The sequence below is a fragment of the Anopheles gambiae genome, chromosome 2 (genome assembly GCF_943734735.2).
Source record: "Anopheles gambiae chromosome 2, idAnoGambNW_F1_1, whole genome shotgun sequence".
Lineage (NCBI taxonomy): Eukaryota > Metazoa > Arthropoda > Insecta > Diptera > Culicidae > Anopheles > Anopheles gambiae.
Window position 1 is genome coordinate 35,775,850 of NC_064601.1, and position 14,190 is coordinate 35,790,039.

The 14,190-nt window shown below is 46.3% G+C and overlaps 2 protein-coding genes across 2 annotated transcripts in view; one reads left to right on the top strand and one right to left on the bottom strand.

Moving 5' to 3' along the window:
- LOC11175492 (probable fatty acid-binding protein) lies at positions 1-4,937 on the bottom strand. The gene is made up of 2 exons (XM_003436397.2): positions 4,665-4,937; positions 1-800 (listed from the first exon to the last, which is right to left on the bottom strand). The coding sequence occupies exons 1-2, from the start codon at positions 4,735-4,737 to the stop codon at positions 478-480; spliced, it is 396 nt and encodes a 131-aa protein (XP_003436445.1). The 5' UTR covers positions 4,738-4,937; the 3' UTR covers positions 1-477.
- A 7,700-nt stretch (positions 4,938-12,637) lies between these two features.
- LOC1275011 (neuropeptide SIFamide receptor) overlaps positions 12,638-14,190 on the top strand; it is a 101,655-nt gene continuing 100,102 nt past the window's right edge. Inside the window, exons 1-2 of the mRNA XM_061652478.1 lie at positions 12,638-12,823; positions 13,015-14,101. Coding sequence (XP_061508462.1) covers positions 13,955-14,101 — 147 coding nt within the window. The 5' untranslated portion in view covers positions 12,638-12,823; positions 13,015-13,954. The remainder of the gene's footprint in view (positions 12,824-13,014; positions 14,102-14,190) is intronic.

Consider the following 14,190-nt stretch of genomic DNA (forward strand, 5'->3'; position numbering starts at 1 on the left):
TTCCTTCAAGCTTGGTCTTTTTATTCTTGACGATTGGTGAATGAGCAACACAAACAAGGATTGAGGATTATGATCAAATCATAATATTTCGTACGAAATATATACATAAACGATCGCAAATGAGCAAAACGCACTATCGCTATTGTTCGCTTCTTCGGTACGTGCACACGCACACACGTACACACGTGCTCCACGACCACACCGCGATGGTCTCTTATAAATACAGTCACACACGCACGCACACATCCTTTTGCAACCGCATGTCTGCAGGCTCCCCACCCGCAAGGGTTCTGTGTCTGTGTGTGTTTCTCCGTTTAGTCTGTTAGTTGCTACGTCCTCTCCATGCAGTAGAATCTAAATGCGAATGATGCTGGAAATGTGATGTCCTGATGGTAAAGCAAAGGTCCACTCGGTCACAGATCGAGTGTAGTTGCTCCGGCGGAGAGCTCGCTCGCTCGCTCGGTCGGTCGGTCCTTCTTAGACGGCCTTGTAGTAGCGGACGCACTTAGCGTTGCCGGCAGTCATGGTGGCGGTCAGATCGGTGGCAGTGAACTCGCGCACGATCGTGGTCGGCTTCTCGCCCTTCTGCTCGTGGATCAGCTTGTTGCCATCGAAGGTGCAGACCGACTTGACCATACGTCCATCGACGGTTTCCTCGTCGAACTCCTCGCCCAGCTTGAACTTGATCGTCGTGTTCTTGAAGGTGGACAGCGTGTTGAACGTGTACTCGTCACCGTTCTTCACGAGCTCCACTGTGGGCGAGATGCTGTTGCCAAGCTTGCGAAGCACCATGCCGACACCTGAATCGAGGAGAAAGAGAGGGTTGGTGAATATTGCACAAAAGAAATTTATATAGGTATCGTTATCAATCGCTGGGACTGACGTTGTCAATGCAGTCAGGGTATGGTCCTTGTGCGCGAAAGAATGCATTTGATGCAGACATAGCCTCATTATTCGATCGTCCATAATTTGACGCCACTATCACAAAACACACCCACCCTACGCCAATGCAATAGAGGAGAGAGTACAACAGCTGATTACCGTGCTATGGCAGGGTTGGACTTAGGTTCTAACACCGCATGAAGGGCAAGGCATAGTCAAAGTCCAATCCAAACGTCGATAACGTACACCAATACAGCGGGTATGAGAGAGTGGTAGCGTGTCGACTTGGCGCATTTGCTACTGGACGATGCCGACCACTTCCTGGTGCAGCGTCGGAAATTAATTCAACGTCCCGTGTCTGCAGCACATTACTGATGCCTGTGGTTCAGGAAGTGTAGGAACTTTATACTAGCAGGAAAACAACCATTTATGTCACACAAATATATTCGTGCAATGAGTGCGGTACTAAGGTAATGAGCATTATTCCACGTTCTTTGTCCGCTTATGGATGGCTGATGCTTAATATGCATACTCCATTCGTCGGAAGACTTGGTACGAAATGGAAAAAAATCAATAAGTCTACCAGATGAACGAATTGTCGAAGAATATTCTGCACGTTAGGCTGCCCAGTAAGGTGCAAACAGAGCAAACATCCTTCTGGAAATATGACTGCATCGTTACACAACATATTTTTTCTCACGTTTGCAGTTACTGATAACAGATAGCTTCACCTACTCCTACCTATAGCATGCGGCAAGGGAACAATCAGGGCGATTATGTTTATTTTAAACTGACCGCACGAGGGCTCAACTGTTAAGCTCAATTCCCCGATAAGCGGCCCCCGTCACGAAAGTTCAAAGTTGCTCGGGACGCCTTAATCTTGCACCTCGGCGCTTTTTCTTCCTATAATCTTTCCTGGGCCACGTTCATTCCAGCGTGAAGTAAGTTTTCGATCACACCAAATGTAGAAATGTTTCATCTTTTTATCGAGCACCGATTACAAGCCTTACCGGGCCGAGACCTAATGACTGGCAACTGGGTCTTTTACTGGCTTATCGATATTTAGACCTTTAATCAGTGTACCCAACTGAGGAATACTGAGAAAAAGCAAAAGGTACCTAAGCATCGCGTATAACTCTCTGCTGGAGTGCAACTTGCGAGTCTTATCATCGCTTATCTGGGTACAGTAGAATAAATCCATCAAACACCAACACGCCCTCCGTCGTTCCGTCTTTTCTTTAGGGTTCTCCCGTTCTACTGGCCTGTTCCACAAACGTTTCGGTTTAAATTTGTCCTGCCTCGAAAGTGCTACGAGTTGCTGCTGTTGGCTGGAAGCGACGACGGAAAGCATTAATTCCAGCTCGATTAACAATCGATGGAAAACTACCCGACCCAACCACAGGCCACACCGACCGTGCGGCGACAACTCCGTCGTCGACGACGCCGCTTTGTTGGATCGGTAATTTCAAGTGACGCTTAAATGAACCGAAATTATGCAATAAACATTGCGTGTCGACCTGACAAAATCGTTAGCAACAGGTAGTAGTGCAGCTAATGCTTTTTTGTGTTTTGCTCGCTTGTCTCAACCAGGGAGACGTCGAGGGTAGCGACCAGGGAAAGTGGCAATGGGGGAACACATGAGGCATCATTATAATTACATGTTTTACGCAAATATGGCGTCAACTGTACATATTTTGCGAAATGGTGAGGATTAATTGTGTTACACTGATCAGCTGATATGACCAAGGGCTGACGCAAAATATGGGAAGACGCCTAATTCGTTGCGTTAATGATAATGAAGTTAGTCTATTATCCATCATGCTATCTCGTGCTGCCTTCCGCATCAGTGCTGCTGGTGTCGTCATCGGGAACATCGGTTCTCGATCTGGCCACCGAGGAGATAACAACGTCCACCGTCACTTCAGTTCACTTCAGGCAGTTGACTACTGCCCTCACCCCTGACCGACAAACCAGTGTAAATGGGATAATATAATGGATTCTTGATTCAATTATGCTGCCCTCTTCTTTACCCAATTGAACCTCTTAAGCCTCGGCCACGGTGTATGTTGGCCTGCGGGTCGTGTTTAAACAGAGATTCCGTTGCGTTAGCTCGGCCTCCAAAGGGGCCTCTTCTTGGGAAGGATCGGGTTGTCTGACTACCGCCGTTGGATGGTTTGACAAGTGTCACCTCGGGTAGCATGGGAAAATACTTCAGCTACAACGACTGCTGTATTGTGCAGCTCTGGCCCGCGGATGTGGGGAAAGAAACGCAGCCCCACTGACCGGCAATTGGATTGATATTAATTGATTCACAATGGTCTCTTTATTGCACCGCCAGAAAGGAAGCCGTCCAGAGGTTATGCACTGCAGACCATTTGATTATGGCATTTTACTTTCTGCTGAGTGCATTCTTCCAGTCATCGTCACGTGAGTTCGTGAGCGAACGAAGAAGCCAAGTGGCTCTCCGGAAGTGTCTGTCTGGTATTTGCAATGCACCGTTGCTTTCATTGGAAGGAAGTCTGCTGTTCCTCTTATGAGCCCGTTGTGCGGCAAATTGAGCATGATTAATGCAATAAACACGAATTTTGCCATAAGGAGTAACTTGAAGCGACTTGAAAATGAAGCTACATGTACTTTGTTGTTGTGGACAAATGTACCTTTAGAAAGCTAATTTGACGCTCTGCCGTGACTCATTTCATACAACAAAATAAAGTGTTCTTTTGCTTCAACGACACAAATTCAAACATTGTACACCACGTGCTTTCGGACATCGCGCCACTCTTGTATGTTTGTGACGGGTTGGAAAGTACTCAAGCGTGACCGGAAAAGTGTGCCATGAAGTAATGACAGCACAGAACATTACACCGCCTTTTCCCGCTTCTGCCCTTCCGCTTGACAAACCCCCTCAAGCGGAATAGATGCGACAATACGCAACACAACAACTACGCTGCGCGCAAGTGTGTATTTGAATCGTTGGAAAGGCCATCGACCCGGGCCATCTAATCGACACGCGGACATTTCTCTCCTCGCTACATTTGTTCAGCGTGTTGTGTCGTTCGCAAAGAAGCACTATCGATGCATCGTTGAGCCGGCCGGTTAGAAAAACCGGTCTCTTGTGCATCCAATGGCGCGAGACTGTATTGTGCAAGTGGCAAACAAATCGATTCAAGGAATGCTGTTCAACCAACAGTTCAGTTTAAAAATATAAACTAATTTTCGAGATAAAGCAGCAGGATGCCAACGAGAAGGAATTCGCTGGCTCGTCATTCCAGGAGAGATTCGTATTGCGTATTTTTTGTGCTGAACCAACGAACGATGTTAGCGTGTTAACTACCCGTTTCATTTCACCCCTCTCTTCATTCTGGTCTCTGACTTCTCTTCAGCGCAAACGCGCCCTTGCATCGCACGATGTGGTGCGTAGCTGAGAGAAACTTTGCTCGTTGGAGTAGGCTAGACTGAAAGCAAACGACAACCGAAAGCTAGAAGGAAAGAGACAGCAAGAAGCAGATATACAGCATCGGATGATAGCTCGCACGATGTGTTCTAAATTACACTGACCCACTGTCTCATATTGATGCTGATTTTTACAAAAGGTTCAACTAAAACTTTGACAAACGATGTGGAATCTGCTAGCTTTGCACAAGTTTTTTCTAACCACACACGCATTTCACACCACTTTGGCTTCCTATCGTTTGGGAAAACGAACCGGCGTTTTTAGCCCCCCCCCCCACCCCCACTTGCACGCTCCACACACCCCACCGCTGACGATCGTCTGTACTTACCGAGAGCCTTCATGTAGTCATCGAATCCCTCCGACTTCTCCATCTTGTACTTCTTTCCTTCCCAGACGGCCATTGTGGATGTAAAGTGAGGTGGTTTTACACGGGATGAGTGTTTGGGAAATGCAATCGAATGTTGCTTGCGATGAAAGGCCGGGAAGTCGACTTCTGTCCCTCGCTGTGTCTGGCACCGAACTTAGCTCTCTCTCTCCCAGGCCGTGTGGTTAAATACACCATCACACCGCGGTGTCGGGATCGGCGGCCTTCGTGCGGCGAAGCACGAAAGCAGGTAGCGTCCTCTAGCGGACATCGCCCGTGGCACGGACGTAACGGTCGAAGATAACGCATCGTGTCAAACGCGCGCGTTTGAATGTACGGGTGGCGAGCAGCGTTGAGGTGGAGGTTGATATCGGCAGATAGATGGGATTTTATCTAATTTTAGGGCTTGATATCCATGCACTCCGGTTGGAGATAGGAATAATGTTTGCCTTGGTGCATCTAAAGGGATAAGCTAAACAGTGTTTGGTGGACTTTGGCCATTTTGCAGAGAATGTAAAAATGTATTTCCCAGCAAGAGTGATTGATGGGAACTTTATTTTATTTAGTTTTTACTTTATTTTTTGACGCGCTATAGCGAGGAATTTTTGTTCTCCGTGAATGCTCTGGCTTGATCTGACCAATTTTTAGTTTTAAAATGACATATTAAGTAACTGCACGGTTAAGAAGCGATCCATGTACGTTTTACAGCAACCGTCAATGTGACTTATAAGAGTCATCAACTGCAGCTAATTTAATTTTTGTTGATTTACTGAATTGATTGCTAAGCTCGGAAACCATTTCAATAAAATGGTGAATAAGAATGAACTTAGTTGATTTACTCTGAGTAAGTTTTGATCACAAATAAATGAAACAACCGAAGTAAAATGTATCTTCATTCATGTATATTCAACGATCTAATGTTTAACAGCTGAAAACAATAGTTTCCAAACATTATCGCACTATCTGCACTGGTTCAAAAAAAGTACCATTTAGAAGTAACCTTTAGTTAAGGAGGTAACTGGATGTATTGATTTGTAATTCAAATACAGGTAGCAATTGAAAATTTATGTTCATAAAAATATGATTTCAAGTGATTTGTTCAATTATGCTCAAACAAACAACGTATATATTTTTTAGTCTACAAACTCCAATACTTAATACGTTCCAATTATGAAAGAGAAACATGTTTCCGATTTAAAAAAAATATGTGTGGTTTTAAAATAATTGGAATTCATTGACACCATTTAAGTAAACTTGATGCTCGATGTTAGATCGTATGATACAATTTATTACTACATATTTTGCTACTATGTTTTGAAAATTTTCACTTATACTTCACTTTGTATCATATTTTACTAAATTATTTGCCAAAGTTTCAAAATTATTTAACAGTGTGTTTTTCTTTAAATTATTTTGATTTTTTTTTAATATATTTTAATTTTTTCTCATTTATCTGATTATCTGATTTTCTTATTATCTCACGATAAAAAATAATCTGCATGGTTTATGTTGAATGCATTGGTTAAAAAAAACAAGAATGTTTGCTAGGGTACTTTTTTCAGCTACAACAAAATGGACAAAATGTCAAAGAAAATAATGAATATATATATATATATATATATATATATATATATATATATATATATATATATATATATATATATATATATATATATATATATATATAGATATATATGTGTGTTTTTGTTTAAATAATGTGTAAATTACGGTTACATGATTTTTTACATTTTTTTTTTGTTATTAAAATTCAATTTAATATCAATCATACAAAATAAACTTGTGAAGTTTCATTGAATTTAGGAAGCCGCTCTCCTTATTTGGTGCGGTTCTCACCAAAAACACGCTACCGTCGTATAGTACATACCTTTTTCTCGAAAGAGTCATAAAATATGCATCCTTCAATCGTTGAAGGATAAAAATACCGACTGTTCTGCATCGCTGGCAGCCGGCGTACACCGAGCATCCCAAAAATAAAGTGCCCGAAATATAACCCCTTTGCATAGCCGGCCAACCAAAGATGCTACCGCGGGAGCGTCTCCATCGGGCATACGTGCATACGTGCGAGCATATTACCGGTGTGCCCTTTGGCCGGTGGCTCGGCTGGGTGTGGTAGGCTTGGGTGAGCCGTGCCGCATTATCGATTTCGATCCGGGATCATCTTTGGAAATGGCTCTAAATTCGATGCCGTCGGTGCTTCTTCAGTGCCTTGCATGGGGCCCGGTGATCCGATAAGAAAATCCCTCCCGCTCCGCAAAGGTCAAGATAAGATAATTGGACGAGGGACTCGAGGTTTCGTGTCCGGGTTGTGGACCCTAAAACTGGATTTCTTTTTTGTTTTTCGTGTGTATTACACCACTGCGCTGTTTTTCAGGGTTGCAGCCTGTGTTTACGTTCGCGTTTCCGCAAGGTGCGGTCGACCCTCGATCGAATAAAACTAATCCCATGAGACAAAAACAGAGGATGAAAACAGAAGGCACAAGGCGAACAAAAACAACGGTTAAAGTTTTACACTTTGTTGTTGTTTTTGTTGCTCGCTTTAGCATCAAAAGGTGGTTGAGCGGAGCTCGGTGGTCCGTGTTTTGATGGCACATTAGCTACGGAACGTTTCTCATCCTTCCAACAACTAACCGCGAACACGCTACATTGGGATTTAGAAGTTTGTGGCTTCGGCAGAGGAGAAAAACTTGCCTGTCCATTCGATAACAGGGGAAGTGGGAAGGACACCAAATGGATAAGGCATCTAGCAGTATTACAGCGGTGGGCTGCACTGAGGGCAAAGCTGAAACGGCTATGAGGCTGGGAGCTGATGGCTTGGTTTCTCAAAGAAAGAGTTTATATGTATGTATTTTTTTCTTGCAATGTGCTTAAGCAACAATTGTATGCTTAACGAACCTAAGCTATAACGCGATTCTGAAGCTACTTTAGCTGCTTAACGTTGAAACAGCAGCATTAAGGAAACAGGTTGTGTTTATATTACTTTGTATTCAACGGACGGTAGATACTATCCCATTTTTGTGAGACAAAAGCACCTATTTAATAGTCAAAAGCACCTTAAAATAAATAAATTTTACAATAAAACAATTTTATTATTGCTACCCTTTTTGTTGGATCTTGATTTCACTTTAATGCTTCGAGCATTCCAATCCTATAGTGTTGTTGGCCACTATTTTATTAAATGCTTTTGTAGCAATCATATTCCCTCTGTATCTATGACTACGTCTCGTATGGTTTTATGGGCAGTCTGAAGAGGCTGAGTACTTTAGTAGCTCAAGAACAACAAAGCCTTACAAAGTTTGGCATGGATCATGATTGAGGAAGTTTGGGATACTTTTTTGAATCTTACATATGAGAAATGAACTTTATAGGATGGGTTTTGGACTGCTCAAGGTATTCAATTTGGACAGGCTCTTTAGATTCGTTGGATTCGTTGCCGCAATTAGATTCGTCCAAAAAAGGTGCTGTAGAGTCCAATTCCTTTCACATTAAGTTCATTTCCTGTACGAAAGATTCATGAAAGTATCCCACAAGTAATACAACCCCTGTAACTCTCGTTTATGTAACGAAAAATATCCTGATTGTTATGAGAAAAAAATGCTACTTTTTCAGTGCAATTGAAAGAGCAGAACAGTAGCAGTAGACCTGCAACAGCTTTATAGACGACGGAGTTTCAGTTATGTAGCCTGCCTTAACACCAAAGCTGGATGGCTGGGTTGAACTGGCGGCAGAGTTCTTCTGAGGGCTCCATGACCCTGTTCTAAGCAATTACACAAAATTCTAAAAATAACAAAACATCCAGACAAATAGTTGGATTATCAAGGCAATGACAATCAAATTGGCAAGCCCAAGGATCTGCACATGAGCAATACCCTATTGGGAACCGAGATGGCGACATTTTTCACGAGAATGGTATCTAACTAGAGGAGCGACCAAATTCTGAGTCTCAAATGACGTAAAAAAGAAAATATATCATCATTTCTGCCAACATTCATGAATGCTGCCAACAAGTTTCAAGTTTCTGATTGAAGTCGGATCCATGCCATAGAAGACTATTTTAGTAACTCTAAATATCCCAAGAAGAAGAACCCCTGAAAGCCCTGGGGAGCGTATGTTTTCGATTACGTTCCACCCTCAAAATTGACCATGTTTGCCTTTCTAAGAACAGCAATAAGAGAAGTGGAGACTCCCTGTAAAGGTATGGAGGTAAAAAATAAAGTAGACACCTTCACATCAAAGCTATCCACAGGGCTGGTTAGGACAAGCACAAGCTGCACTTTCACTTTGATAAGCGGGTTTTTTCCCTTCATTCCTTTTCTGAAACCGTCAACGCTATGTATAAGAAAAAGGTTGCAAATAACCGAAGCAAGGGAAACTTTTGCACCCCATTATCACGCAGTAAGTAACGCTCTGCTCGGAGTTTCGGCGGGCGAGAAAACATGTAAACATTGTGCTTTCGGTGCCACTACAACCGGGCAATCGAGTGAGCTTCGTTTTTCGTTCCCTTGCGCTTTTCGCGAAACCATCCCAACAACAAACAACCCACCTTGCCACCAGCCCCACACTTCTACGCACATTTTTACGCATCGTTTACCTGCGTGCTTTTTTGTCCTAAAAGCTCGATACACGCACCCACCCACCCAAACACACACACACGCGCGCGAGCACACGTTCAGGAAGTGCTTGTGGTAGCTTTGTGACGATGCCAGACGCCGAAGCGCCGAGTGCGGTCGTGCGACGCTCCGGTGCGTTGGTATAAGTAGGCCAAAAGTGCATCCGTGTGTAGCCGAAGTCTCGCGGGCGTGCAGTGTGTCTCGTGACCTACCAACGACCGAACGGTGAGCAAAGAACGTGCAGACGGCATGGCGACAGGCAGTAGAGGGTTGAAGCCGTGACGGGGATCCATTTTCCGACTTCGGGGGCCTCCCCTATCGAGGCAACACTCGGATCGCATTCGGCTTTCGGGCAGGGGAAATTGGCCACCCTTTAGCAGCAGCAGCAGCAAACCAATGTATAGCAGCAGGCGGTCGCTGCTCTGTTGCTGCCTGGCAACTGGATTCCTTCGTTTCCGTTTGATTTCGAACCAATTTGGGACGGAACATGTGTCTTGGGCTGTTGGGAAAATTCCCGCGCTTTCTTCTAATGTCCCCTAATGGAGTGTATATGTGTGTGGACGCATTCCTATCGATTAGCCGCCTCGCAAGAGGTTGAACCATTGAGTGGCAGAGAGCAAACGGAGAGGAAAACGAAAAGGAAATCAAACCATACGAAACCCCCTAATCCAAAGGCAAACGTACCACACATTTGGTGGGGAAGGGAAGCCATGGTATTGCAGGGTGGGTGCAAGGGGCATTGAGCATTGTAAATTACGACCAGGCAGGATACGTATGAGCCAGCCAGCTTTCAAAAGGGGCCACACACATACACAACTTTTATGACCCTACAGAGGTGGAACCGTCCTCCACACCTTACCGCCGTAATGAGCGGAACCTTGAAAACTTAAAACATTCAATCGATGTCCGCTTCCGCGGACTATTAATAAAACGCGAGTTTGTTTACTAATTCAGTGGGCAAAGGCAGTGGAGGAGGTCCTTTCTTCTCTTTTTCTTCTCTTTTTTATTTGCGCTTGCGGCGGGGAAACGGAAGGGAAAATAGTAATCATTTTTCCGTGACTAGCGTTTTTTTTTTCGTACCTCAATCGTAATGGTCGGTTGTGTGTGGCTCCTAATCTTGACGATATGAAAATGCCGCTCTGGGGCCGATCGATACGCGTGATGCGATGTTTTAACGAACAAAAAGGTGCCTTAGAACGATTAGTAGCAGTGCGCTTTTAGTATTTTGGCTTTTATTTTCAATTTCTGAGCTTGTCGTTAGAATTGCCATTGATATTATATTGAAATGTACTTAATATATTTGCTCATTAGCTGCGTTGAGAAACTCTGTCTTTACCTGGATTACAATCTCGGTGCGAAATTTGATCAGCCCATACTCTTTTCACCTCACATCAGCTAAAACACTCTCTTGCGAAATGTTGATAAATGCACCCATCAAAGGGCCGACAGTTATAAGCTTTAAACTATGCTTTTGACGGATTGCTACAACTTGTCAAAAGGCTGTCCGTACTTTCCCACCACCGAAATGGTTCCCTCGCCGTTACGAGGTGTGCGAGGAAAATCATCAAATTTCACATCCCCCAATGTCACTCACAAATTCTCATTTGCCCCCTTTTGCCCAGCGCCACCTGGTTCGTAAATCCTCAGCTCGAGCATTTCCAACATAATAAAACCAACGACTAAAAAAAACAACAAACCCCGTTCCGTTGATCATTTCAAGGACGAAAATGGGTCCGAATTCCTGCCTAAAGTAACGAAGGAAAGGATAGCGGGAGAGGGGAAGGGAGGGAGGAGGCGGAGGCCCGACAGCCCGGAAAGAGTCCAGAATATTTATGTAGTATTCGCGGATGGCGTTGAATCACCCCACCGAGCCCCAACGGGGGTGCGTGTGTGAGGCAACGGTAGGGCGGTTGTGTTTTCACCTTCACCTAATTTCAGGAACTCACTTTTCTCACGGTTCCACCCCCACCATCTCCCCCTCGAGGGCAGGAAGTAGGGTGGAATTTTGAGTGGAATACGTTAGCAAAGGTAGGAAATAATCCGTTCGTTCGTTTGTTCGGTTCAAATCGTACCGCTAGGCTCTACCAGCAACATACAAAACACGTGCGAGCGACAGTGCAGGCATGAAACGAGCGAAAGGGATGCCAAATGCCACTTGACAAGGATTCGCTAGTAGTGGTGGTGGTGGTGGTGGTATGGCTTAGTTCACAGCTAGTGCACATTCACCCCTCGAACACATCGAGACGCCTTGCCGAGCACTGGCAGTCGTGCTCGTTCGGGTCGGTTGGTTTGACGAACGTGTAGTGTGTACAGAAGTGGGATAGAAACAAGGAAGCTTTAACGGTCCTGTCCCAGTGTCGGTCAGTAGGGGAGAATTTGTTTCCTTTTTTATGTTAAGCAATGACACATACACTCACACCGTACCTCATGGAGAGAGAGAGAGAGAGAGAGAGACAGCCAGAGCAAGAATAAACCAGCCGGAGGATGGACGAGCGAATGGGACAAAAAAGGGAACAGCAGGGAACAACAGCCACCAGGATCCACCGGGAGCGGATGTTCGAAAATTCGAAAATTGCGCACGCAGTTGTAGGTTTTTGAACTCTCGCTCCCGGAAGCTAGCGGTTCGTCTCCAGCTGGTGGCGACCGCTCGGGCTCGGGAAGCGTAGCTGAAGCAGCGATAGCCAAACCAAAACAAGTGGAATGTAACTACCAGCAGCCGTGAGGGAGGACGGCACAGATTGTTGTACTAAAAACCGTTGGCCGAATTATCGGCCTAGGTATGTGAAGGTATCCGGGACTGTTCGGGATTCGGGCGGTCGGGTAGGGGAAGTGTTTTTTGGCGACAGGTGCAGCGCTGCAGAGCGAGGTGCAGCACGCCAGACGCAACAGCAACATTGCGGAGGAAAGAAAAAGCGCGGGCGATAAACAAACGGCACGGATCTACCGTTCATCAACCCGATCCCCGTTGCTTGTAGGATCCGTGGGGAAGAGAGGGGGGGGGGGGTAATATTAAAACGTCGGGTCGGGGTGGTGAAGCAGGTGAGAAATTCGCAAAAAAAAAGAAAACACTCACACAAACACACATAAACTTACGGGCAGGCAAGTGGGTGAAGCTTCCCAGCGGCATGGCACGGAACTTGCACTCCCGGTTGGGATAGGAGCGGCAGGGAAGCGGGTACAGGAGCCTCACGGTGAAGGCGCGAGCCCAATCGGGAATCGGGTCCGGATCGGGTTCGCTCTCGCCACCGTTCTGGCGTTCTGCCGTTGCGTGGCGGTTGAGGCGGGCGGGCGGGCGGGCGACGACGACGAAATCGGCTGGCGGGCACGAGGGTATGCACAGCCTAGACTGCGGACTCCGGACGGTGACGGTCGGGCCATCACTACGCTTACGGCTGCGAGGGTGACCATATCGTGCGCCCGGATCATCGTCCTCCTCCGTGCTCAAAATCCGACACGACACGGCCAGGGTTCCGGGTATTCCAATTTCCTTCTCCGGTGGTGTTTTTTTGTCCTTCTTCTTCTTTTCGCTGCTGGTACAGCGTGCGCCTGTGGCACACATATCTGTTGCTTGGCCACACCAGCGTGTGTTGTGCTGCAGTTTGCTCACCTCATCGTTGCTACACACATCCCCTGGTTTCCTTCACGGGCAGCTTCTTGTGTGCAGGTCAGTAACATCCAGTTCTTAGCCAACAGCCAACAACAGCTCGCCAGCAAATGGAAGGATCACGCCTGGAAGGAAACGGAGTTTGAACATTGCTGGTCGTGAAATTGTGTGTGTGTGTGTGTGTGTGAGTGTGTGTTGTGCAACGGGATCATAAAACATGCTCCACGCTTCGTTGCTACCCCAAAGCGCTTAGAACCAACAAAACGGGCAGGCTGTGGCTCTGGGACGAGCGAAAATAGGTCACATTTTTGTGCCGTAGCCGTATCATCCACAGCACAGCTTTCGAAGCTTCCGAAGTCGGTACAGTGTTTTGGGAGGGATACATGATCCTCAACCGTAATATAATTAACACATCATTGTTGTGGTGCAGCTCTGTAGAGAGAGAGAAAAAAACGAGAATAATTGTGAATTGTACGAGTGTTTGGGTGTTTGTGTGCGGTGCATTGTGTAGGAAAGTTGTATGCTCAGCGTGCAATGCCGTTTGGCACGCAGTGAACGCGCATTTCAGAACGCAAACGAACCAATTTGACGCGTACCCCGCGAAGAACAGCTTCGTGTACGGTGGTTTCTTGAGTCGGTGGCTTTGCTCGCTGCCCTATCTAGTGGCCAGCGTATAATCGCGCTTGTACTGTGTTTTATGCCGCCTCGCTCGGGCTGGCGGCTTTGTGGTGGAAAACATGAGCAGCAATAGATCGGCGCTGGTGCGGAGTCCGTGGCTCGATCGTCAGTGCGAGCCCCAGTGTTGTCGCATCGAGTGTAGCTCAGCACCGTCCAGCCCTAGCTGGGCGTAGAGGGAACGGGGCGGGAGCGAGGAGCCGTTGTTTTCCTCCGACTTTCCCTTCCGGTGTGTGTGTGTGTGCTCGGATCGTTGAACACTCGCGTGGCAACAGATGTGCGACCGTGCGTCCCCGCGCCTGGTACCCTGAACGAAAAAGTGCCCTTTTGCTAGCCTCGTCCCCGGGATGGAGCTGGGCGGCGAAGTGTTTACGATGGGGTTGGCCCTCAAGCTGCAGAAGGTGCCACCGGGCTCCGGGATGGCCGATTTCACCGAGCTCCGACGGGAAAACTCCAACACTGCCACCTTCGCCAGCGACTGGGACAGCTATCAGGTGAGTACGGTGTAATTCTACATCACACAAGGGGTGACCAAATCACATGCACTGTAGCATTTTCTTGAGTTTTTAAAATAATGCCCATA

Coding starts and splice junctions, on each gene's coding strand:
- LOC11175492 (XM_003436397.2), bottom strand. CDS start 4,737: ATGGCCGTCTGGGAAGGAAAGAAGTACAAGATGGAGAAGTCGGAGGGA. Junction 801..4,664: donor TGACTACATGAAGGCTCTCG/GTAAGTACAGAC, acceptor TCCTCGATTCAG/GTGTCGGCATGGTGCTTCGC.